Source organism: Epinephelus lanceolatus, chromosome 14 (assembly GCF_041903045.1).
Source record: "Epinephelus lanceolatus isolate andai-2023 chromosome 14, ASM4190304v1, whole genome shotgun sequence".
Classification (NCBI taxonomy): domain Eukaryota; kingdom Metazoa; phylum Chordata; class Actinopteri; order Perciformes; family Serranidae; genus Epinephelus; species Epinephelus lanceolatus.
Window position 1 is genome coordinate 40,960,116 of NC_135747.1, and position 25,464 is coordinate 40,985,579.

General features: G+C 43.4%; 1 protein-coding gene across 1 annotated transcript in view; it reads left to right on the forward strand.

The window, feature by feature from the left end:
- The window catches only part of kdm6a (lysine (K)-specific demethylase 6A), a 60,934-nt gene that overhangs the window by 21,247 nt on the left and 14,223 nt on the right, over positions 1 to 25,464 (forward strand). The window contains exons 6-15 of the mRNA XM_078174725.1: positions 4,068 to 4,188; positions 8,344 to 8,398; positions 8,825 to 8,859; positions 13,209 to 13,302; positions 18,012 to 18,138; positions 19,987 to 20,085; positions 20,424 to 20,643; positions 21,041 to 21,181; positions 23,979 to 24,071; positions 24,546 to 24,623. Coding sequence (XP_078030851.1) covers positions 4,068 to 4,188; positions 8,344 to 8,398; positions 8,825 to 8,859; positions 13,209 to 13,302; positions 18,012 to 18,138; positions 19,987 to 20,085; positions 20,424 to 20,643; positions 21,041 to 21,181; positions 23,979 to 24,071; positions 24,546 to 24,623 — 1,063 coding nt within the window. The remainder of the gene's footprint in view (positions 1 to 4,067; positions 4,189 to 8,343; positions 8,399 to 8,824; positions 8,860 to 13,208; positions 13,303 to 18,011; positions 18,139 to 19,986; positions 20,086 to 20,423; positions 20,644 to 21,040; positions 21,182 to 23,978; positions 24,072 to 24,545; positions 24,624 to 25,464) is intronic.

Sequence of the window (25,464 nt, forward strand, 5' to 3'; positions counted from 1 at the left end):
GAAGCACTCTCACTGCATCTTTGGCTTGGTGCCGACCAAGCTATTTTTGATTGGTTCAAAGAAATACAAACAACCCAGAGTGTTCATACTGCCTGTGAGCGCAGCGTGTGACCACCACCTCGCTGAACTGCTGCGGTGTGCACATGTGTAGTGTTCAATATGTCATGCTTTGATGGGGACAAAAAGTGAACAGAACGGTGCCATCTTGCGGCCGCTTTGATAAGGTCCTCCGGGATGTTTTCTGTGTGTAGCAGTTGTACACTTGACACAAGCCATTTTAGCTGCAGCTCTTTCTGCAGAGGATTCCATGCTTTGACGGGGTGAAGCCGGCTGCAGCTTACTGATGCACGTTTTGCAAATTGGTGTATTTTTGTAATCGATGATGTCAAATATATCGATGAATAGCCCCAGCGCTACCAAATATACGCTGCAGACAGCTGGTGCGCTTTGCAACCAGCTGTCTGTCTCTCAGCTCTGGGTGGTGCACATTGCAGTAACCTGAAGAGCAGCAACATTAGCTTACGGTCCAACAGGCTTAGATGGTCCAAAGTATTCTCAGCGGTTAACCAGTTAACGGTTGAATGTTGACATCCCTTGTTCGGCCAGATCGTTCCCCAATGCCGACACAGTGTGAGATAGATTTGGCTATGCGAGACAATAGGGTCATTATAACAGACATTATGTTTCCTCTCTGTTTTGATGTCTAAAAAAGTGTACTGCATCCTTTTTGTCTGTTAAGCAATACAGACAGTGAGTCAGTTTGTAAGTAACTAGACAGTAATTGTAGATGAGTAGTTAACGTCCATGTCTTCAGTTGCAATGACTGACAGCTGGTCATTGAGGAACAGGATGTCAAATCTTACAGTTAAACTTTTAAGCACCTCATAGCGGTGTTACTAAAGGCTTAGCATTTGAAAAGCCCTGAATCAAGACCTCAGGGATTTGAGGCTGTGAAGTCATTGTTCATTTAGACTGGGAAGCTAACATTAACTCAGGCAGCGAAAGTGCAGAGTCAGTCTATTAGAGATAAAGTTTGTTGTAAGTCCAGGCTTGGACTTTTTTTTTTTTTTTTTTTTTTTTTTACAAATGTGTGTGGATCAACTTGACACATTTCAACTGAGCAGTGGACAAAGTATGGTTAACTGCGGCAGACAAAAAATGAAGAAGGTTCCACCTGTTAGATTCTATGTCAGTGTAATTATGACATCCAGTGTTTGAACCATCTGTTACAGTTATACACATCCATGTTATATGTGCAGTTACATTTACACGTCACTGCAGACAGACCCAGTGAGGCCCATACAGCAGCACCAGTTCCCTTTACCTGAGGCAGTGGTTGTTGCCACATCAGATAGCTCCACCAACCAGCTTTGCATATTAAAATGTACCTGCAGTGAAAGGAATATTAAAATATCAGCACCACTCTAACGTCAGGTGTGAAGGTGACGGCCCATGATCATGTCATTATCCAAATAAGGTGTCCAGATGCACATCTCATGTTGAGAGCAGCTGTAAATGGGGTGAAAGGCTTCACAGTGCAAATGATTATATTTCCCAATGAACAGTGTGTGGCATTAGTGTTCGATATTAACTGGCACCAGAATGGAGGGGGAATAACAAGACTTTTTGTTCCTCCACTTTCTGTGCTCATAAGAAGACACCACAGGGTCTATTATCATGACCCGCCAGACCACAGTCAGGTGCACCCTGCAGAGTGCGGGAGTGTGCCAGACACACTCAGTAATTTGTGGCCAGGTTCCCTTGGCGCACCTGTCACACACTTGGACACTGGGTGGGATCAGAAAGAGCGCAGGATTAGGTGGTTAAATTAAAAGCGGTGACAGTCATGGCTCATTACATCCACTACTTTCAACCTGTTCAATCAGAGAGCTCTCCCCGTCATTACACACTGACAGTCTGGTGATGACCCTGGTTAACCGGTATTTTGGAAGGATTCACCAGGTGAAAGTTTGACAGAGACAGATAGTCCTGAGAGAGGGGAAAGCAGAGAGAGAAGTTTTAAGAGATTCACTTTTTTTCATGTAACTAAAAACTTCTTTTAATGTGTTCCGTCTCCAGTGTGCCCATCAATGTGCAAAAGAGCCTGTGTAGAATAATTAATCAAAATGCACGTGTGATGCGCACATAAACACGAGGTAACATCACTTCAGTTCAAAGCCCTTTTTACACAGAGATGGCGCTATAGAGCCGCTTTGAAGTCCCTTCTCAATGCCTCCTCTGCCTCTTTACACAGAACCAAACAATGGCGGCAACATGCTGCATCAGTGTGTGATTTTACATGCATACTGGCAACGAGAAATCCAAAGAGGCATAATGGACGTGACATGTGACTAGGATTGTCATGAGAACCGATACTTCGGTACCAAGTTGATGCCAACATGCAAAAAATACATCGGTACCTGTTTGTTTTTTGTTTTTTTTTTAAGTACCGGCTACAACTTTGCCCTCAGCGGACCGGTGCGGGGGCAGTATACGCACGTCAGTCTGTGCCGAGGACGAGCGCAGAAGAAGAACACCTGTTCTCCATCGTCTTTGCTAGAGTTTTTTTTAAAAATTTGATTTAATTTTTATTTTATATACTTTATTAATCTCCCTGAGGGGAAATTCAATGGCTTCTACAAGTGCTAGAGCTTAGATAGGACCTAAAAAATCCAGCTTGATCCCACCTGAGCCTGTGCATGTTCTGTCCGAGCCCGTCCCGTCCCTTTAACTGTAATTACGAGCCCGAGCCCAGTTTAAACCCGACATTTTTTTAAGGATACGAATGTGGACATTGAAGGCTGACTCTCGTCTTTCTTTCCATGGCAAGCCTTCGTCTTAAATGTCAAATGAGTATCGAGAATCGTGGAAATTCACTGGTATTGGTATCGACTACTGAAATTCTGGTATCGTGACAAGCCTACGTGTGACACAACGGCGTCAGCCTCTAGTGTGACATATAATGTGTCGGCAGCGCTTTCGAAACAATGACAATGGCATTAACGTTGTCAAAATGTCACACCTGTGCCACCTGTGGTCCCATCCTGCTGGCTGCCCCATTTATACAGACATCGTTTTCGCACTGTTACTACCTCCGCTCTCAGCTCAGAGGTGAGACAACTCTGTCCCCCCAGTCCATGAAGGTACCTTTTATACACAATGGCGAGGCGGCTTAAAGGCGAGGTATTTTGGCCCTGAACAGAAAGTGTAAAAGGGGCTAGAGACGGCAGGCGGAGCAGATACCTGCTGCCTTCAGATGGCTGTAAGGAGAGTGATTAGTGTAAAGGAAAGGCGTCGGTATACTACAAGTGTACAAGTGTTTATATGATGAAAGGAACGTCTCCCAGCACCTGCAAGCTATTGCTGCAATAACTACAAATACAGGCCAAACTCTGTCTCCTCATGACATGATGTCATCAGACGTTACCCAAACATTAGGGTTGCACAATATATTATTATTTCTTTAATTGTCATTGTGATGTCAGTTGGTGTGATAAATACATTACGGAAGACGGCGATATTGCTAGTTAGTTAAAAGACAGTATCAGAGGGACACTGCATTTTAAGTATACTTTGTTATTGGTATCTTTTCAGTTCAGTGTGCCATTTGCTTTACTTTTTTTAATTCAACAAGCGATTTGTTGGTTTTTAGAAGTTTACCGATAGCAGCAGAAAGGAACTGCGTTCACCATGTCAACATCTGGCTGGAATACATCTCAAACCACCTCCAGGGATGGTTCCAAAAATAGGATTTCACCCCGTCCCCAGTGCCCTTTGGTTGCATTTTGTAGTTGGTTAGCCGGTCACATTCATACCTAAATTATCACCATATTATCAGTGTTGAAGTATTGAGTCATACTGTGATGTTTGAGTGTGTCCATATTGCACAGCTCTGGTGAATGTTTGTGAAACGACAGCTGATTAAAAGCAGCTAATCTGGTTGTACAAGAATGAGGCAAGACTGTAACAAGATGGAGTGTTTCCAGATTCACCATGAGTGTTGGCCTGAATATTAATATACATTTCTGTTTTTAATAAACGTACTCTGTTGTTGTGTCTGTTTCCAGGGCAATCAAGGCGTTCCAGGAGGTGCTTTACATCGACCCCAGCTTCTCAAGAGCTAAAGAGATTCATCTGAGACTGGGACTCATGTTTAAAGTCAACACAGACTACGAGTCAAGTTTAAAGGTAAATCTGCACGGTTGGAAAAAGTCTAATGGTGTGATAGGCCGAGTGAGATGGAGTCATGGTGTTTATTTTGGTTCAGGTCACGGTCGGGTCAAGCAGGGTCTGGCAGTAAGCTTTAGAAGCAGATATCAGCCTGACATCCAGACATGAGTTTCATCACCACATCATGTTTCCTTTCAAGGTCATATCATTCTGTGGTGTAAATTACAAAGGTAGGGGTGCATTTAGTCTTTTTGGTAACAAACTGACTGTGAATTAAGCTCAAAATAATCATTTAATAATCTTACTATCTATTGAATTATGCAGACATTGAACCTGCCGACATGAAACTTTGAAGTGACTGATACCAACATGAACACACTGGAATCATTTTCCGTCCATGCCGGTGTGTATTGTACACCTGACGTGTAGTCATAGAGGCCTCCTTCCTGCCTAAACAGACTTGACCTCACTAGTCGTCAGATTTACAAAGGCTGCCGGATCATCTGTCCCGTCTGTCTGAGCTAAACCCCGTCTACTGTCTCCTGACACCTGTGAGCCATAGATGTGCAGGCGGTAACGAAGAGCTCTCTGAATGGAGCCTATGGATCCATTGTTGTCTGAGAGTCCTGGTCCCCTTTAGGGACCGACTGCTATCTGATCTGGGGCTTTGTCCCGCTCCAGACATTCGGTCACAGGAGGGTTTTTGAATGCATTTCAATGCAGAAGGATGCTATTAAGCCTTTAAGAGAATTTTTGCATCTCAACTTAAAGGCTTTATGTTAAATGGAATATTTCCTGTTTCTCTGATTATGTTGCTGATTTGGAGAAACATTTGCACGATTATGCATGAATTCACGAGATCTCGTCGGTCCTCGTGACTCCCGCTGTCTGACGGAGCTGCACCGCTCCGCACAGCAAACGCAGCCGGTGGGTGTTGACGGACAGCGGAGCACGCAGCGGATAACCAGTGTAGCCGTTCCGCGACAGACACGCATCCAGTTGAATTCCGGCGTGACTCATGTGTAAAGGGGATATGATGCAACTGACAGGCGACGGTAACCAAATGGCACAGACCATGCCATTGATTAAAAGTACAGATCTCTCTGGGTTCAACTATTGTTTAGGAACATGTAAACACACAGCTCAACAAAATATTTAACATTGGCTAGTCCTTTAAAGGTCCAGTGTGTAGGATTTAGGGGATGTATTGGCAAAAGTGGAGTAAAATCTCATCAGTAGGTTTTCTTTAGTGTATAATCACCTGACAGTAAGAATCGTAGTGTTTTTGTTACCTTAGAATGAGACATTTATATCTATATAAGGACCAGGTCCTCGTCTGTGTAAATCGGCATGTTCCACCGCCATGTTTCTACAGTAGCCCAGAGCAGACAAACCAAACACTGGCTCTAGATAGGGCCATTCGCTTTTTTGTGTCGACCATCGTAGTTAAAAGGTCTGATTTGTAACATGAAACCGTTTTATTCAGAGTTTTTACGGGTTTAAATTACCTGTTTTGCTTGTTTCTGAGACGAAGAGACGTCTGTGGATAATTCAGCTCCTGGTAAAAACCTGAATTGTTTTGTCAAAAAGATCAGAAAATAGTGAAACGTGCCCTGCATCATTTCCACGAGCTCAAGGTAAAATCTTAAAATGTGTGTTTTATCCGACCAATCCAAAGCTCTTCAGTGTATTATCGTGTATGACAAAGAAGTGAAATCAGCTAATGTTTGGCTTTTTTTTTAATAGAATAGTTCCTGAAAGAATAATTGATGCTCAAAATGGTTGCCAATTAATTTTCTGTTCAAGTGATTAATTGACTAATTGTTGCAGCTCTGAACTGAATATTTTATTCTATTATTGTTGATTTCAGTTGTTCATGATAGTCTGTCTACCCTGTTAAAATTAAAATGAAGGCTGTGTGTGTCGGAGATGACGCACTATGTGTGTGAATCTGTGTGTGTGTGTGTGTGTGTGTGTGTGTGTGTGTGTGTTGATCCTTGTGGTGGTTCAGCATTGAGCTAAGTGGGCTGCACGTGCTGCACGTCCTCACTCTGTGTTGGATGCACCCCTCCCTCTTGGTCCTGGCTCTTTTCCAGCAACACACACACACACACACACACACACACGACTGCCCCAGTTATCTACAGGAAAGGGTGAGTGCACGTTCAGAGGAGCAGAGATTGAATAAAGGTAGGAGAGGGAGAAATGAGAGAGAGGAAATGGAAAGAGGGGAAAACAGGAAATTGTTGGAAAAGACAGTTTGCTGCAGATGATGAGTGCCGGGAGGAAGGGAAGAAAGGATGCATGTTTCATGGTGCTTCCTCTTCATTCATCCCTCTTTCCCTTTGAGCACGCTGGATGGAGGAAGAGATTGAGGCGTGTGATGGAGAGACACTGCAGGTTCTTAGAATACATTTTAACCTAATTAGGAGCCAGCGACTGCGTCTTGTGTTGCACTTCATCCCTCCAGTCGCTGCTAATTTAGCCAATGAGAGACTTGCAAGAGTGTGTTAGTGCGCTGTGTATTTGCAAGGTGATGAGTTGGCTGTGTGTGTGTGTGTGTGTGTGTGTGTGTGTAGAGAGGAGCTTTGAGCTGAGGAAGGAGGTGAGATAGAGGGGAGGAGGGAGACGGGGAGAGGTGGTGTGCGCTGCCGGTTCCAGCTTTGAGGTATTGTGTGTCATCTCTCTGCACTCTCCACTGCAGCCGTCTGCTGAATAGTAATCAGTGACACCAGGATAGAAGAGGGGGAGGAGGGAGAGGGAGAGAGAAAGAAAGATAGCGGAGAGAGGAGTGAGAGAGGGAGGAAGGCGAGACATGGGGAGGGAGGTGGAATGCCAAGCTGACAATCCTGCTGCATTATCTGCCTGGTGGCAGAGCAAGTGTGAAAGAGAAGGAAGGGAAGGAGAGGAGAGACAGAGGGAGAGATCTACAGGAGGATGCAGTGGGGTTTCAGGAGGAGTGTGATGTGCCAGCGATCTAGGTAACGCAATTGTGTGTGTGTGTGTGTGAGTGTGTATGTGTGTGTGCGTTCTCTGACATTTAGGCATCTGGCTGTGATGAGTGTGTCTGATGTTTTGTGGCTCATAGCTCTGCTTAAATGGAGTTTATTCTAAGTCCTGTGTCTGTGTGCACGTGTAGCCTAGATGGCAGATTTTGCCTTTAAGGTTCCAGCATTTTTTTTGCTTTCTCTCCAAGACATCCACCACAGTTGACCGGTGGAGTAGGGCAGCAGCAGCAGTACAGTCTGTTCTCTAACTGTGTGCTAGAGCCTTGTGTTGGAGGTATTAATGTTTAGGAGCTGTGAGTTTTAACTGACCCAGATAAGAGACACTGCCGGTGCCTTTTTAAAAGCACGGAGCTGTGTGAGACTGTGGTGCAGCTTTTGGTGACTGCAATAGAGCCTGTCACCTTGAAGCCACCCATGGGCGCCACACTGCTCCCTTTACAGATTAACAGGAGCAGACACCTCTCTTTGAATTCAGCTCAGGTGCCTTTCAGCTGCTGGTATGCTAATCTGCTCTGCACATTTCTGATGCACTACAGTGAAGTATAAGGTCAGAGTAAACGTGGCTTAGCAACATGTCAGCATGTGGAGAAAGTAAGAGTTGTATGGCAGCCCGAGGGGGTCAGGAAAAGAAAACCCAGAGAGTTGTCTCTGATGTGTGTAATGTACTCACAGGCTAATCTGTTCAATGACCCTGGACGGAGATATTGGCTAGTAGCGTGCCACGCCTTGGCAGCCAGGCTAAGCCTCTGCAGACATCTGTCTTACCCGGCAACGCTGTCTTCAGCTCACATGGTGGGAGAGGACGCCGGAGTCTCATTTTGAGGAGTGTGTCGTCCAGTTTGACGCGAGGAAGGAGGGAAGATTGGAGCAAGATGAGTGAACCAGGGACAAGAATATCTAAGGTTCAGCCCCTCCGGCGATCAGTGTCCTCTCATGTTACGGTCACCAGGGTTCATTCATGGTTTAGTGTGGATCTGGCGGGGCTTTTAGTGAAGCAGATGAAGAGGAGATCAAGAATTTCTCCCTGGTTCCTCTGCAGGCATCAAGTCTTGCACTTTATGTTCTGAGAGCAGCTGTAATTAGGTGATATTTGCATAATGCAGATTGTGTAAAAGTTTATATATTTCCGTCCGTAATAAAATTCCTCTTATTTTCTTCTCTGCAGCATTTTCAGCTGGCTTTGATCGACTCCAATCTCTGCACTTTGTCCAAAGCTGAAAGTAAGTACTGTTGCTGCAATCACCAGAGGCCACACACAAACCAGCCACGTGCTGCTGTTGTAATGCAATATCAGATGTGATGTACCAGCCTGTCAGCGGCAGGGAGCACATATTGAAAGGGCGCAGGAATATTTCTACAGAGCAATTTTTCCTCTCTGCTGCCGTTTCCCTGCTGACTCTGCCCAAGACTGGGGTTGCCTAGGAGACAGCACATGGAGAGAGAACTGGAAGTGCTTGCAAGCACATTGCACATACACACTGTGATTTCAGATTACATGTACACTCTGGGGAAACTGTCCCACTCCCCCTCCCATCTGTGCTCCATACTGTTTGCAATCTGTACCCACTGAGGTCTGCAGAGTGACTGTGTAATATCCATGATTTTTTGACAAGTTAAACCCTCACCCTTCTTTTTTTTCTCCACAGTTCAGTTCCACATCGCTCATTTGTATGAGATCCAGGTAAGCATCAATTACTATTTCTGTTTTTAAAATGTAGGACACTTTAAACACACCCTTCTTTCCATTTTCACTCAAATTCCAGGAATGTATCAGGTATGAAAAGTAGATACTGCCCGAGCCCAGTCACTAGCTTATTGACTCTTGCGTGCTTCTGATATCAAAGTGTGTGTGCGACGTTAATACTTCAGCCCACCTGCTGAAGCGGTAGTTCTAGGGAGGATGCCACATCAGCATTCCTGAGAGCAGGCACTCTGCTCTTGAGCTCACCGGTCTGAAGTACACAGTGTAAAAAAACAGAATTATGAATGAAAGTCAACCAGAGGAAGTAAGGTGATGAATCATATGGTTGTAAATCCTCCACTAACAAAGGTGGACAGATTCTAACAGGTTTGTAGGAGTCCATTAAGAGTGTGTATCAGTGCACCTGTAACACAGTCGTAATAAATGTTTAACTGCAGTTATGAGTCAGGTGGGTGAAGCTGCAGGCAACCATAGCAACAAAGCTGTGGCAAGCTTTGAGTTCATTACTGACAATTTCTCCATGTTTTTACCAACCTACAGTAAAACTTCAGTTGAACGCCTTGTCCCCCACATTTAATGACAAATAAACACCTGTCTCAGTTAGAAATCTGGGCTGGTTCCCAAGCAGTTCATTCTTTTTAAATAGAAGTTCTTTTAAATGTATAAAACCAAGTTGTTGGCTACCTCAAATTATGTGTCCATTCCTCCATTACCCTGTAAGGTATTCATATTCCTTCAGTCTGTAAGGGTCCTCAGATCAAATAATCAAAAGGGTTTTTCATAAAAATGAATCCAAGTTGTGAGGATTGTTTTAACAGGATAAAGTAGTGTTGTGTCAGTATGTCGGGTGCCGTAATCGTTGAATGCCATGACGCTCTCTCTCTCTTGAGCTTCTGTCTGAGTTAGATCAAACGAATGATTCAGAATTGACATATTATTTGAAGCCTAATTTTTAAACAAGTAATATTCATGCTGGTTTAAATAAACAATTTGGTTGTATTTCCTGATCTTTGCTGAGCAACAGTTTTGTGTGAAAGGAGTTAAAGGCCTGTCCTCTCTCCTGAGGGCCTGTGTCCACATAACACCAGCATCTTTTTTTAGTTGTTCCAAATGAAGAGAATGCGACCAGCGAGGTAAAAAAGCTTTTCAGAAAGGCACTGGTGATGTCATGCTCTCCTCTAGCTAGGCTGCTGTCACAACAGAGACAGAAAAGCCCATTTTTTCGGATCAGATCGGCCAGCAGACACTGGATGTTGTGCTCTAACCACCGAACCATTGTGAGGTTGTTGTGAACTGTGTAGTCGACCCTCTGTTAATGTAGTGTTGCATTAGCTACCTAGCTGTCGTTAATGTCAAGATATTGTTGCCATAGACACAAAACCCACGCCCGGCGCTCCCCAGTGCCCTGCCACCACTTTTCTTCTGGAGAAAATGACGTGGACGTAGGCCCTTACACATTGTTTCTTTTATAACAGTCTCACTCGACTCAGTTTCGGTAACACTAGCCCTTTTTAGACAGGAATTGTGCAAATTTGCAGGAAAGCCCAATCAGTCTTTTTTCAGCATTGGCAGTATAGAAACAAAATCGGGGAGTGCAGCAAAATGCCGCCTACCTACTTTTGTTTATACAGAATGTGCCTTTTTCGGGGCAGTGGGGGGCGTGAGCAAGTAACAAAACGTGTAGCTCAGCGTGTGACGTAAACCGTGACGTAGGATGGAAGCTGCGGATAGTCAGGCAGCGATGGTCAGGCGGCAAGTCTCCCATAAATCGGCCCGTTCTTCACCGTCCCCGTCATCTGACGGTCAATGGCCTCTTCGTTTGCGAGGACAAGGACGACGCAATTCCTTGTCTCCCCAGTTGCTCATCTTTACAGTGTCTGTCAGGTTTGCGTTTCCCTCTTGCTACTAGCTGCTCGCTAATTCCTGCTATCAGCTGTTTCCTGTTTATCCATAGCCAGTGGGTCGCACGTGCGGCGTCATCAACAGCTCCTCCCACAAGTCTTAAACAGCCCCTCCCGTTGTCTGTTTAAACTAAAAGGGTTCCGCCAATATGTCTACCCTACGTGGCGGAAAATTGGGTGCCTCGGATCAACTCGCCAATCTGCCTCTGTGTGTATAAATGCTAGCAGCTAGCTGGCAAAACAGCCCAACATTCGCGGAAAATCTGGCAGTCTAAAAGGGGCTACTAAGTCTGAGGGACCTACGACACCTACGACAGTTCATGCTATGTTGTGCTTGTCACTTGTGTTTTGTTCATTTAACTACATAAGGAAGCGTCATTTAAGACCTCATCTTTTTTTTTTGTCAATCTCGTCCTCTGCTCAGAGGGTACTGAGGTCCTTGACCTTATTGGCTCTCCAGTTTACAAACATTTTAAACTGCTGTTCTTCTTTGAGTTAGCTGCTAACTGCTGTTAGCTGTTTTTTTTAAAATCTCCCAGTGGTGGGTCGCGCATGTAGAAAGCTGTCAAAGTGTCCCACCTGTCCCACCCTGCTTGCTCAAACTTTTCACACAGGCATTGATTTGGCTCTGTCACTATCTCTGCTGCTGGCTTAAAGGTGGAACAACTCGGCACCCCGTTCCATGGTCGTATCTGTGCACAGAACGGCGAGGCAGAATTACAGCACATTTCCGCCTTGAACAGGCAGTGTGAAAGGTGCTACTGATAAGAGTCCTGCAGCTTCTGCAGTTGTGCTGCTGACATGCAGTTATTTACTGCACAGCTGCTGCAGATGAGGCGTTCAACTGACTGTAAAGGAACTTACAAAATAAACCTTATAAAGACCTATGTCAGTCGCAATGCATTGGTCCTTTGAAATTCTTATTAATATGTAAAGTAAAGGCATTTTAATTCTGTAAAAACTCTACAGTGTGCCTTGGATTATTTTTGAAGGAGACTTGTGATTTATATTTTTTATTGAGAACATATTTCAGCTGTGAAATGAGCCCTTGGATGGATTAAAAAATGAAAGAATATGAAAAAATATTGAACACAGCAGGTGCTCGTTGCTTCAGGCATGTCTGTTATTTCCTTTTATTGAAACAACTTGATGCTGTTTTTTTTCTGGACTCATTGGAAAGTGATGTCCAGGAAAGTTTCAGTCTGCAGCAGCAGCACTCAAAACTGTACATAAAACTGAACAGATGATTTTCTGTATTAGTTATATTTTAGCTCTTTATTTCAGCGAATCTTAAATTGAGTTTAGAGCTGCAACGATTGGTAGACAAAGAGATTAAAAGCTTTTTTTGGACAACAGAAAAACAATAGCTAAGTATTAGGATAAATGAATTATTGTTAAAGCAATTTTTCCTGCAAAAATGGTGGAAAATGCTGTTTTCATCCTCTTAAATGTGGATATTTTCTGCTATTGTCTGTTTTATATCACATTAAACTGCATATCTTTTGGGTTGGAAAGACATCTAAAGACATCATCTTGGACTTTAACAAACTTCAATGGACTTCTGTGCAGTTTTATGACACTTTATTGACCAAACTATTAATCAGGTAATCTAGAAAATCTTTGGCAGTTTAATCAATAAGGAAAATGATCGTTATTTGCAGCCCTAGTTGTGTTGAGTGCTTTGGATTGATCACGGGAGCCAAACAGCTATTCAAATATTGTGTCCTATCAGTGTGTGTTGCCTGGCCCAGGCCTGGCTCGAGAACAATCATTAGTCGAAGCAGGAAGGAACCACTAAGAGCCTCTCTCATTTATGTGCCCCGAGTGTCAGTGTTTACCCCGAGGTGTCTTTATTGTGTGCAGACAGGAAGAGTCCGGGACCAGACTGTGTGTGTGTGTGTGTGGGTGTGTGTGTGTGTGCGCGCATTTAAAGCTGCAGAGTCTTGGTGATGGGGGCAGGTTGCTTTTAAGGAGACTGTCCGAACTGATAAGAGAACATTCAGCCGACACACACACACACACACACACGCACACACACACACCTCAACGTATGAGTTCAGACTCAAGGTCAATAAGGTCGCCAAGTTAAAACAAACAGTGGGCTCACCTCAGACCGGCCAGCTCAGGTTTCCCCAAAACACAAAGCGTGCACTGGAGTGGACACACACCTCGACGCAGACACACACTTAAACCTGCCAGACGTGTTGAGTCTGGCCTGTCCTCTTCCACACTGACCCTCCCCCGTGTGTGTGTGTGTGTGTGTGTGTGTGTGTCTTTCTCTGGTCATTACAAGTGTGAGGAGGTCTTAAGACTCTTTGTGTCTGTCCAGATAGAACCATAAAACACACTGACCCTCCTGTCTGGCTTAAACAACCCCTCTGTCTCTCTCCGTCCTCTCGTGTCCTCCCCCTCTCATTCTGCCTGCAGAAGAAATACAGAGCGGCAAAGGAAGCTTATGAGAGTCTGCTGCAGACGGAAAATCTTCCTGCACAGGTGAAGGCGACTACACTGCAACAGCTTGGTGAGTGTCCCTCGATTATATCAACCCATACTCTCCTCTTCTCATGTGGAGTCTGACAGATACACAGGCTGAAATTTGCATCAGTGTTTTGTGTCTGTTTCTGTGTCATGAACTAGTTTGTGTGGCAGTGAAGTGATCGTGCATGATACTTTGGTGCTGTTAGGGCGTCTTTGTGTTTTTTGTTGGCATCATGTTGTTCAATGAGATTTCTTTCCACATCACACAAACTTCTTTCCTGCTACTTTCTACCTGTTTTCCAAAGTGTTTATTTGAGCGTTTGTGTTGCAAGAGAGCATTGTTTCTCTTGCTCCCTTCCCCCACACAGGGTGCAGACATGCACGTGCACTCACATGCAAAATTATGGTTAAAGTGAGAAGCAGAGGTGATTCAGGAAACTATTCTGCTGATAAATATGCGACAGAAAGAAAATCACTCTGAAATTCTCTCCAGTGATTCCAGTGTGACCTCAGAGTTTGAATTTCCATTACACACCCTTCAACATTCACTGCAATGTTAATTTAAATGCGTCCCCACTGCAAATGTGAAATAATGTGTCGATGAATGCATGATGAATATGGCTGTGTGCAACTCAGAGACAGTAGGAATCTGATGAGAAGAGGAGAAGACAGGAAAGATGAATTAAATCATAGAATCAGTTTTGTCCATCTTATCTGTCTGTGATGGAATTTAAATTAAATAATTAAACTAAATCACTCTGCAGCAGCTCCATTAGTTTTGTGGAAGCGTCGGACTGAATGGTTTTGCTTTGCTTTGTTAGATCTGGGTGCACAAAGTCACCAGAGAGCTACCAGGCTGTGAGGTTAGCTCAGGTTTTTTTCCAGAGGCAGCATGCAACACAAGAAGGCACTAATTACAGTGTTGCACAGTGACAAGTGACACCACATGAAGCATAGGAATGTTTGGAGCTAATGTAAATGTGCTATGACACATCGTCACGACAACTCAGATTAACCAACCTCTTTAATTCAGTTCTTAGAAATTCTACATTATTATTCGTTTATGATTTTAAATGCACAGATTACAACCTCATGTTGGTGAAATATTCTCACTGAAAGGTAACGGTCGAGCTGCACATTTGCAGATGGATACATACATTTAGGTTTGCGGACAAACCTTAAGACTACAGCCTTTTTTATCGGGCTGCTACAAAGTCCCCTCTTTACTTCGCACCATGATGCCCCCGTGTGTGATTTCAGACCGCATGCCAGCATCATAGAAGCAAAAAAAAGGGAGCGGGTATGACATAACATAACATACACGTTGGCAGTGCTCTCTAAACAGTAACAATGGAATAACATAGTAACAATCATTTCCATTTCATACATATTTATGTTAAAACATTTTCATAGTGTCCTATTTATTGTTTTATTTTATTTTTTCTATTCTGTATTTTTCTTCCAGACTGCAGTACTTTGCCTTCAGTTTTATTTCCTCTGAATGTGTTTATTGTATGCACCTAACACTAGAGATGCACCGAATATTTGGTAACCGAATATATTCGGCCAAATATTGCAAAAAAAACACACATTCAGTATTCGGTGGAATAAGTGAAAAGCAAGGCTGAATAATAGCGGCGTGTTTTGATGACGCAATCAAACAGCGTTCGGTGACAGACGGAGTAAAATATCACCACACTGCCAACATTGTACTCCGTCCGTCACCGCACTCGCATTTGCGACTAAAAATAGTTTTGTGTGGGCAAAATAAATCATTCAGCACGCTGTGTGAGTTCAGATTTCAACCAGCAGCAGAAACGAAATGGCGAATCCCGCCGGTTGTGGGTTGAACGGGGGTCACAGACATGGACAGGAATACGTATTCCTGTCAAATACGGTGGCGCATGATAACGGCTTACCGGCGACGGAGAAGTCTGGGGCCAGGTGAATAACTTGTTGTCATGACTGCCCAAAAGTACCTGAACAGCCGAGCCATGGCGGCACACAGTATGTGGCGTATTGGAGGAGAAACGAGCCGTTCACTTTTCTCTCTTGGTCCACAAACCTCAGCGCTCTTTAGGGACTGTTCTTTACTTATGAAGGGACTGTCAGGGGAGGAGGGTGGCTGGTTGATTCTTATTTTATTTATTTATTTTATTTTGATCCCCCCTATGTTAATCACTGATTGATGCTGTTTTTGAAGTGTGAATAAGTCAGTAAGTAATTTATTCCATTGAAAAATCTTTGATGTATTATAGAAAAGTGATTTATCTTTTCATAAATGACAAAAGGCACATCTGCCTCATTTTTGCTGTGGTATCCTGATACTACTCAGAACCATGATATTTTCATTGGTATTGTACTGTGGGTCCCAATTTTGGTACTGTGACAACACTAATCTGGAGGGGGTTCATCTGCAAAAACTAAAAAACGACATTCAGTATTCAGTACTTGGTATTCGGCCAAGCGTTTAATATTATTCGGCTTCGGCCACAAATTTTTATTTCGGTGCATCCCTACCTAACACCAAGGCAAATTCCTTGTTCGTGAAAACCCACTTGGTAATAATCCTTATTCTGACTTAACTGCTGCAACCATGCGGCACGTATTTTGAGCTTAGTCTGTTAGCTTGATGCTAACACGTAATGAGAATTGCAATTAATATGCTATTGCAAATTAGCATTGAGATGATATTGTTTTAACAAACCATCCATTTTCCTTCATATGCAACATAAAATGAAATGTGTGCTCATACTTACAGGCAAATATTTTTACTATGATCTGGAAACAAACTTACAGCTGCTGACTTCGCACTGCTAGCTTAATATCGTTATCATGATGCCTGTCCCGCTGAAGAGGGAAGCCAGATGTTGGCGAGTGTCAGTGGGTGACTTTGTTGTCTTGGTAATGAAAAGACTTGATATTTCTTGGTATCCTTCGACCTTTGGACAGGACACGTTCTGCTGCTTTGATTTTGATGCATATCAGAGTCCTGCACTGGTCCATTTTTTTTTTTTTAAACCCAGTACCAGAACCGACCCGTTACCTGTCATTATGTCTAAGTCAAAGCCGCACCCATTAATAAAGGTCCTGCGACCCTCCTGCACCCACACACAGTCTCCAGTCCCTCACATTAAGCTGGTTCTCCGTTCTTGAATTCCAAATCCAGCGTAGGAGAGGTCTCTTTGACTGGATGGTGAAAACATTCAATCACTGCCAGGTTAGGAAACATTTTAGCATGCTCCTTCCACCACCATCAAACCTCCAAGGGATCCTCCTTGGGTGTCTTGAACTCCATGTAGGCTGCCACCTCATCCTCGGGCCGCAAAGTTTCATGGCTGGAATCCTCCACGTCAGTGACCAATGTGACCATGGGGTCAAAGGTTACACTTGTGTCACTGACTTAAAAAAAAATTAAAGGAATTGAGGCTTGATAATGATTTAGATGTCGAAATATTACACATATACTGCACATTTGCGTTTTATTCTTAAAAATAAAGAATATATTTTTGCTCTTAACTCACTGCCCACCCACGTGTAGTTTATTTTTACTGATGTCTGTACCCGTGAATTTATATATACATATTTTTTTTACCTGTGACACAGCTTTTTGCAGGTTACCCACCGGGTACCTAACCCGGTGCAGGATTCTGTCGCATATTTAAACCAACAGTCCAGTGCTCTTGGGTGACTAAAAGTGTAGCGTTCCGTATTGACATAAAACAGAAATGGAACGGTGTAGATCTCGTTCTTGATCTTGTTGTTTATTGTATTGTGTCGAACCATAAGAGACGATTGATTGCCAAGAAAATGTAATTTGCTTATGATGTTTTCAGATCTGGTGAAAAAAGCAGATCGTTTGTAGCCTTGAGATTAAAATACACCAGCACTTGGTGGTTTATCAGATCATAATGTGATGCAATGGTTGTTCTCAAAGTGTAGTCAGCTTTTGTATTGAAACTGTGCTTTAAGAGAGAAAAGGAAACCGTTGCTTTCATGACATTTTATGAATTAAAGCTTTAAGATCACCGTCAGGGTCATAGCTGTGAAAGTGCAGCAGCAGCTGGAATGTTACATTAACACTATTTCACACATTTCTCAGTGCAAACGCAGAGACATTTCCATTCCCTGCCCCTCCACTGTGTAGACACCACCCCCACTAGTCACCCAGTTGTAAAAACCATTCCCAGTCTAGCCTGCTGAGGTTGTCATGGTGACCTGTGGAGCTTGCCACAGGTGTACAGGAGAGGAACTGGGGAGTCTGTGATTGCTTGCGTCTGTCTTCCCGAGAGATTTTTCATTTGCTGTGAATTGCACATCACTGCACAGTCTGAGTGTCTGGAGTGTGTGTGTGTGTGTGTGTGTGTGTGTGGTTGTAGAGCAGGGAGGAGTTGTTTGTAAAGGTTGGTCCATATGAGAGCATTTGAAGTGTGTGTGTGTGTGCGCGCCCCCTCCCCCTCTTTGTCTGCCTCTGTCCTCGCTTCCTTTTTGGTTGGAGAGCTTTGGAAGGACGAGCCATTTGTGTTGTTTATGAGTGTGATCCATTTGCACATCAGACAGCGGTCTTATCTTTTTCGTTGCACGTTGTGTCTCTGGCCTCAGGTGCTTGACTTTACCTGTTTTTATGTGATCTAATTCCACACGTTTTAGTTTCTACTCGGCACATGGTAACTAAGGAACAAGAGCAAAGTCAACTCTTGTGTTTGAGCTGATTCTTTAAGACTCCCCTCTGATCTTTCTCTGTTCCTCCAGGCTGGATGCATCACACGGTGGAGCAGCTGGGGGACAAAGGCACCAAGGACAGCTATGCCATCCAGTGTCTGCAGAAGTCTTTAGAAGCAGACCCGAACTCTGGCCAGTCCTGGTACTTTCTCGGCAGGTAAGGCAAACAAGGGTGTGAGTGTTTGTGTATTTTGCAGGGCTCGCCTCAAACCTGTCAGAGCCCGAGTCCAGATTAGACTGTTTGTTTTACCTAGAAGCCATCTGCCAGTGTGCAGCGATAATAATCTTGGCTACACGAGCTTTTTGTTGGTTGAATATAGTCAATCAGTGCCCCATCGGCCCGACGAGGACACGTGCTTCAAATTCGCCTGTTCCTGTGTTGTTGACGTGGGTTTCTCTGGGGGCAAAAAAAACAGGCTGAATGCACGCAGGCGTTGGAGCGACTAAGTAAACGACCCCCCTCGAGGTCTGTGCTGTGCCTTTAGGTGTTGACTAGGCTCAGCTACATCCTGGATATTAAAAAGTTGTCTGTTGTTTGTCATCCTCTTTTTACATTCAGCAGTCTGCACATAAGACCCTCAACATGCTGACATACAAGACTTAACATTTCACCTGCATAGACGCCCCACCTTTCTTATCATTTCTTACCGTTACTTCCTTCACTGAAGGATGTAGTTCATAAGTCTTGAACCTCTATCTGTAAATCAGCTGAATCCCTGCACAACTGCGGAAGAGAGAAATGTTCACCCATGCCACACAGCGTGAGCTGGCTTGGCTACTGTGTGGATATTTAAACACATATACATATATGCAGACACGTGATGTATGTTGCATGTAAATCAGTCCGTGCAGTGATTGAAATTTCCACAGCAGCACCTGTGCGATACAGCTTTGTGCTACTTGTGTGTGAGACAGCTGCTTGTTTGTCTGAGGTCAGGGTTTGCGTGCTTGTTTATGTGTGAAGTAAATCAGTAACGTATCTGAATTCTACCCGGCAGCTGTAGTCTTTCATGTGACGTGAGATGACGCCTGGATGGAGGCGACTGATGTGTGTATAAAACTGCAGCACAGTGATGATACAGACATTTCAGACAAGAGACTTTAATCACTCTTTGCTATGTGCACAGGCCTAAGTAATGATTATCAATGAATATATTTAAAATGATGTTTTCAGTGCTGTGTCCAACAAATGACTTTTTAAACTCTCCCAAATGGATTTACTTGATACTTTTATACTCCTGCTACAATTTCAGCCTGTACTACAAACCTTTTAACCTCTGCAGCGTCAGTGCAGTGTGCAAAACAATAAAAAAGAAGTTGACATGCAGCCCTGTTTGTGAACTTCAACACAACATTTCATTGCCGTCATGCAAGTGCTGTTTGAGATGCATGCTATTGTGCAGTGGGACTGCAACTTTTGCTTTTGTTTTCTTATTTGTCAAAGCTCTCTGAGCCAAATTGCCAGTATTCAGGTTGCATTATCCGGCAATGTGAGACAGCGGTTTTTTGTGTGTGATTGGAGAGGTGGAAATTCTCTTAAACTTTTACTCATGTAGCTGTCACAGCCCAGTGTACTGAGGATGCGTGTTTTATCTAAGTAGCTTGACATAAGGTACTTCTATGTTTTGTTCAGTAAGATAATCTTCACAATTGAACATGCTTTTATGATTTTTGAGTCATAAACTCAATTGCCACGAATGAAAAGCTAGCATGAGGCTACAAAGGAACTACAACTACAACTTTGCCACTACAACTACAACTTTGCCACTACAACGAAGCTGTAAAGTAAATGGACGACTGAAATTCTGAGCAAATTAAGGAAACGATATCATTGCAACAAGCTTATTTGCTGCACTTAAACAGCACTGCATTTCCTGTGAGCAGATGTCTTTCTATGCTACAATGTTTACGCTGCCCTCTTCACCAGATGAGACTTTTATCTGGTTATATACATGCTCCTCTCATATCTCATGCCTTTTTCCTCTGTCCATCTTCTCTCCTCCAGGTGCTACTCCAGTATTGGGAAGGTGCAGGATGCCTTCATCTCTTACCGCCAGTCCATTGATAAGTCGGAGGCCAGTGCTGACACCTGGTGCTCCATAGGGTAAGAACAGAACTTCTGTATGCTAATGTCTGTGAGTTTGAGGGAGGGAGAATTAGCCGTTTTATAAAAGTTCATCTGTTCAAGGGTGGTTATAGCTCAGGGCGCCAGTGGCTCTGAAAATACCTCGGGGAGATAAAGCAGCTGCAGTGCAACAGAGGACGTAGGGAGCAGGTGGAGAACAGAGCAGCAGGAGATTGAGCCAGGATCTATAGATAGATGTATGGAGGGTGGGAGGGTGGGGTGTGTCCTCTGAGAGTTGGGATGGCTCAGAAAGATAAAGACCTAAATCCTAAAAGATGGCACGAGAATCATCTCACTCCCGTTGCCTCTGCCTCCAGGGTGCTCTACCAGCAGCAGAACCAGCCTATGGATGCACTGCAGGCCTACATCTGCGCCGTTCAACTGGACCACAGCCACGCGGCCGCCTGGATGGACCTGGGCACCCTCTACGAATCCTGCGGGCAGCCGCACGACGCTATCAAGTGCTACATCAATGCTACACGCAGCAAGGCCTGCCTCAACACTGCTGCACTCACACAACGCATCAAGCTGCTGCAGGTACGGCTACTGTTTCGACTGGTACCACCATCACCCAGCCCTGTCTGTTAGATGTTGTGCAGTATTCTGGTGTGTGTGTGTCTCAAAGTGCTGTGTTTATTGCCAAGCATTGCCAAAGCAGTTGGCTTTTTAAAATGCAGATTGTGCTTTTGTCATTTTGATTTCTGACCACTGAGATATGAATAATGATTCATATTGGTGTGTTTAAACACATTTTTCTCACGTGTAATTGTAAAGCATACCTTCATGGCATTGAACATTTCTGTTATATTCTGTATACGGTTTCCTAAAACACCACCTACAGTAAGCAGTAGTATTTGTAGCGCCTTTTTTTTTTTTTTTTTTTGTTAAACCCAAGTTCAGCACTAAAGTTTGTGTCTTACACAATTTCTCCTAGGCTCAGTTGTGTAACCTACAGCCAGGTAGTCTGCAGAATAAGAGTAAAATGCTTCCTAGTATTGAGGAGGCGTGGAGCCTACCCATTCCTGCTGAGCTCACGTCCAGGCAGGGGGCCTTGAACACTGCACAGGCACAGCAGGTGAGATCCAGTTTATACAAAAGACTACAGCCTCTTTGGAAATTACTCAAACAATAAATTTATGAGGACTATTAAAGCTGAGGCCTCGCTCCAAGTCTTTCAGACGTTTTATCCACATCAAACAATTTCTTAAATCCTGATTTGCGTCCGTGGCCAATGTGGACATCTGTGCTGAAAGATAAACGAGGATACAGTCTGAAGGAACTGGAGCGAGGCCCATATTATAATAATCTAATTACCAGAGTGTAGTTGACCTTCATAGTGCCTCTCCGTGTCACATGACAAGTGTTGAAATTATCGAGCAAAGCTACAAGGAGCTCGTTATGTCCCGCAGCTCTTATCCTTAATGCCAAGATGTACAAATCTTGTGCAGTCATAACTACGATACTTGGCAAATGTAAGGCTGAAAATGCATGCTTAATGGATACAGTGTATAAGAAGGGTAACTTTGATATTTTTAAGCCTATTCCCCTAAGAGTTTATGACTAAGTGACTAATGGTGACAAGGATTTTTACAAAATTGGTTCAGTATTGGGAGACCACAACGATCAGCAGCTGCTTAACAGGCTGTAAAGGAACCACTTGGGACATTTGTGCACCGTCAATTTAAGTCAACTACAAGAGCGTGTTGTGTCTGACAACATTATGGAAAGGATCCCTACAGAGATAAACATTTTTTGCCCCGTTTCCACCAAACACTTTCGGTACAGTACCTTTGGAACCAACAGTAACCCTTTACACATGGTACCTAGACCCTAGGTCCGTCTAGCACTTCCACCACAGACAGTCCTCTTAAATGTGGGCGGGGTTGTTGTCACTCACCGCTCCATCCAGCACTTCCTGTATTTCCTCATCAGCGGTGACACAGAGTTAAGTCCTTCTTAAGGCCCATTTATGCTCAACGTTAAATACGGATCCGGATACAGACGAATGGGCCTTAAGGCAAGCTCAGGGGTGTAGTGCTGCCATAGCCCACAGGAATGATGCACTGCCATGCTTTTTTCTTTTTTTGAGAGTGGGATTAGAATATATGCAGTACCAAAAATGGGAACAGTATGGAACGGTTCTATTGGTACTATAAAAAGTGCACTGAACTGAACTGCTCGGTGGAAACGGGGCTTTTGTTAAAGAGATAGCTCCTTTTTGTTTAACCAGAAACCGCGAACTGCCAAACCCACCTAATATAGGCCTATATTTTGTCTACAAGTGCACGTCACACACTGAGCGAGCCGCCTGTTAATGACGCTGTGGGCTAATGGGCATGTAGCTACTTCCATGTTTCAGATGATACGTCATGTTTGTAGTCGACCAATGAAGATGAGTTTACATATCACCTTGGGTTCGTCCTTCACCTTCTCAAAATGATCCCACACTTTGGATTTCCTGCCCGACATGTTATTAACTAGCCTGTGGAATAACCGCAGGTACCAGCCCTGGACATTAACCTGACTCCTGTCTGACTACTGAGCGTGGACACTTCCTGTGTCTGTCCTTTCACATTAAAGTCCCACATGGTGCAGTCATATAGGTTTGGATTTATTTTGACAAGGTGCAGCTCCTGATTCACTTTTTTTTTTCTCTGCGACTAAGCGTCCAATGAAATCGACTAATGACCTTTCTGGTCGACTAATGTTTGGTCGATTATTAGGGGGCAGCCATATTTCTGTCATCTTTGAATGAAGTGTGTTTAACGATGATAACGTTACTGTTTATTGGTGATAGCAATTTTGACGTTTCTGGTTTGGAAAAAAAAAAAAAGGTTTATCACTGTAGGAATCTGTTCCATGAGGTTGTCAGACATTCCACAATCTCAGTGGCAAAAACAAGCACTTTTAGTGGGTGTAGATTGATGGTGCATAATTGTTTCATGGCTGCAGCGGTGTCGCTCAATACTGGACCAGTTTAAAAAATTCTTGTTCCCGTTTTTTGCCTAGACACAAAACCATGAGAAAAAAGGTAGCAATATACCAAAGTTACCCTTCAGTAGTATGTATGTATGCATTTTTGTGTCATGCATTTGACACTCTAATTTTGCCTTCAAATATTGGTTGAAACTGGCAGAAATATTTTTTATTTCTTTGAAAATGAGGCAAATGTTAGTATTGCTCATTAGATGTGAAGGCTGGCCCCGACCATCGACATCTCAGTTTTATTTAGTCCTCTTATTTTTCACGTCTGATCTGTTTTCTTATAGTTTTGTCTATTCTAATCCTTAACATTGACATCATCCTCTTTTGGCTACGAATGAAATCATTTCCATCATTAGCACTTGCTTGATCTGCACTGTCACAAAACACAGAGAAACAGAAATTTTAATAAGGCATTTAAGGTCATTTTTACTTGTTTCAGTATTGAAGTTTGCAGTGTAATTGATTAAATGTAGATAAATGTTATCTGTGAGCCTTACTGATGTTACAGACTTTTGAGAATGTGTAAACAACCAATGAGAGACCAGAACATGTGGTCTGCATGTCCAAACAACCCTTCACTAATGCAACTACTGTTGCATTATCCCACCTCTGAACCACAGCATGAATACTCTGATTGTGACCTTAATCAACCTGTGTCAGCTGGATTAAGGTGAAACCATATTTTAATCGGAGTATTTCGTCATACATGCGATATTTTAATGCGCAGATTGTTGTGCATGTAATCGTAGTATCAAGTGTATCCTCCAGTGTCACTTTGGATTTATGGCTGTTTGTTGAAACACAACCTTAGGGCTCAGTTTGAACTGTAGGTTGCTTATTGTTGGTCCAGTGTATCCTCACAAGCTGTGTCTCTGCTGGCTTTCCAGGCCTGTAAGGGGGAGGGAGGCCAGTCCGCCAGCAATCACACAGACCCACAGGCCAGTCCTGCCAAGAGGAAACGCACTGCCAGCCCTGCGAAGGTACAGCTAAGAGATATTAAAGGGGACCTAATGTGCTTTTCCTATGTTCTGCCACATATATATATATATATATAATGTCACTGTGTCAGATATTCATATGAAAGAAGAAAACATTTCAGATAACTCATGATGAATTGATGAGATTTTGGTGATCAAAGGTCAAGGTTACTGTGACCTTGCATCTGTCTGATCTCTGCAATGCTAATTTCTTCAAATTCGGCACAAACATCCACTTGAGCCTCTTCCTCACTGCACAAAACCCCTTTTGTATGTAATGGGAAATGTTACAGTCGGCATCCACACCTGGGTCAAACGACTCTGCAGTAGTCACAGTGTTACATCTCTCAGTGGCAGCTTACCGGCTCCGAACTGTAGTTGGGAACACGCTGGCTAATTAACAAATAAAGTGTTTTCTGTCCTGCGGGACATTTTAGAAGGTGAGCCACGGTCCTCATTGTTTTATCTCACTTACAGGGAGTTGCAGACTCTTGGGTGAACAGTCCCAATCAACAGCAGATCCCCAGCTGGTACCTAACGCCACAGAAGCTTCAGGTAACAAGTCTAACAAGTGCATATTTTTCTGTAATATTAATGGTATTTTGAAAAACTCAGTATATACCATAAATTAGATCCATGTATGTATTTACAGTTAATGCCCCTTAAGCTGTAAAATAGGCAGCAGATCAGGCTAACACATTTACAGGGCACAGCACATCACTTAAGCTAACACACAAGGTGCATTAATTAATCATTACATACGGAAATCTAGCTCAGCTTTCATTAGTTCTGCATCTAGGAATGTTATATTATTGATGCAAACTTGAAGCAGTTACAAGTCTGTAACATTTGAAGCTGGCTTTATACACATGCATATATGTTATGGAGTTGACACATGTAAACTCTGCAGCCAAACTGTAATGTGAACCCCCTTAAAAATATATCTAAATAATGAGAATATAACAGGGCTCCAGACTGAGCCTAATTGGTCGCATTTTGCGACCTTTTTTGGAGGCCGTGCGACATAGTTTTTTAACTAGGAGCACCAGCGCGACTTACAAATCCACCCCCTCCTCCTTTTTCTTTCTTTTTTATATATATATATATATATATATATATATATATATATATATATTTTTTTTTTTTGTATTTTTATGCGTGTCATGTGTGTCTGTATGTGCACTGCGAGGCGGGGGGGCGCCAGTAACCATAGCAATGTGCAGCAGTTTCAGTACGTGTGCACTGTGCGCGGGGTTAGACAGAGAGGGGTCACAGAGCCGGTGTCGAGTAGAAAGTGCTGTGTCGTTTGAAATGAACTATAGATTCGTTTTTCACAAGAAAAAATAATCCAGAAACTCCTGTCGGTCCTGTGCCAGTTTCCCAAACTTCCGACAAC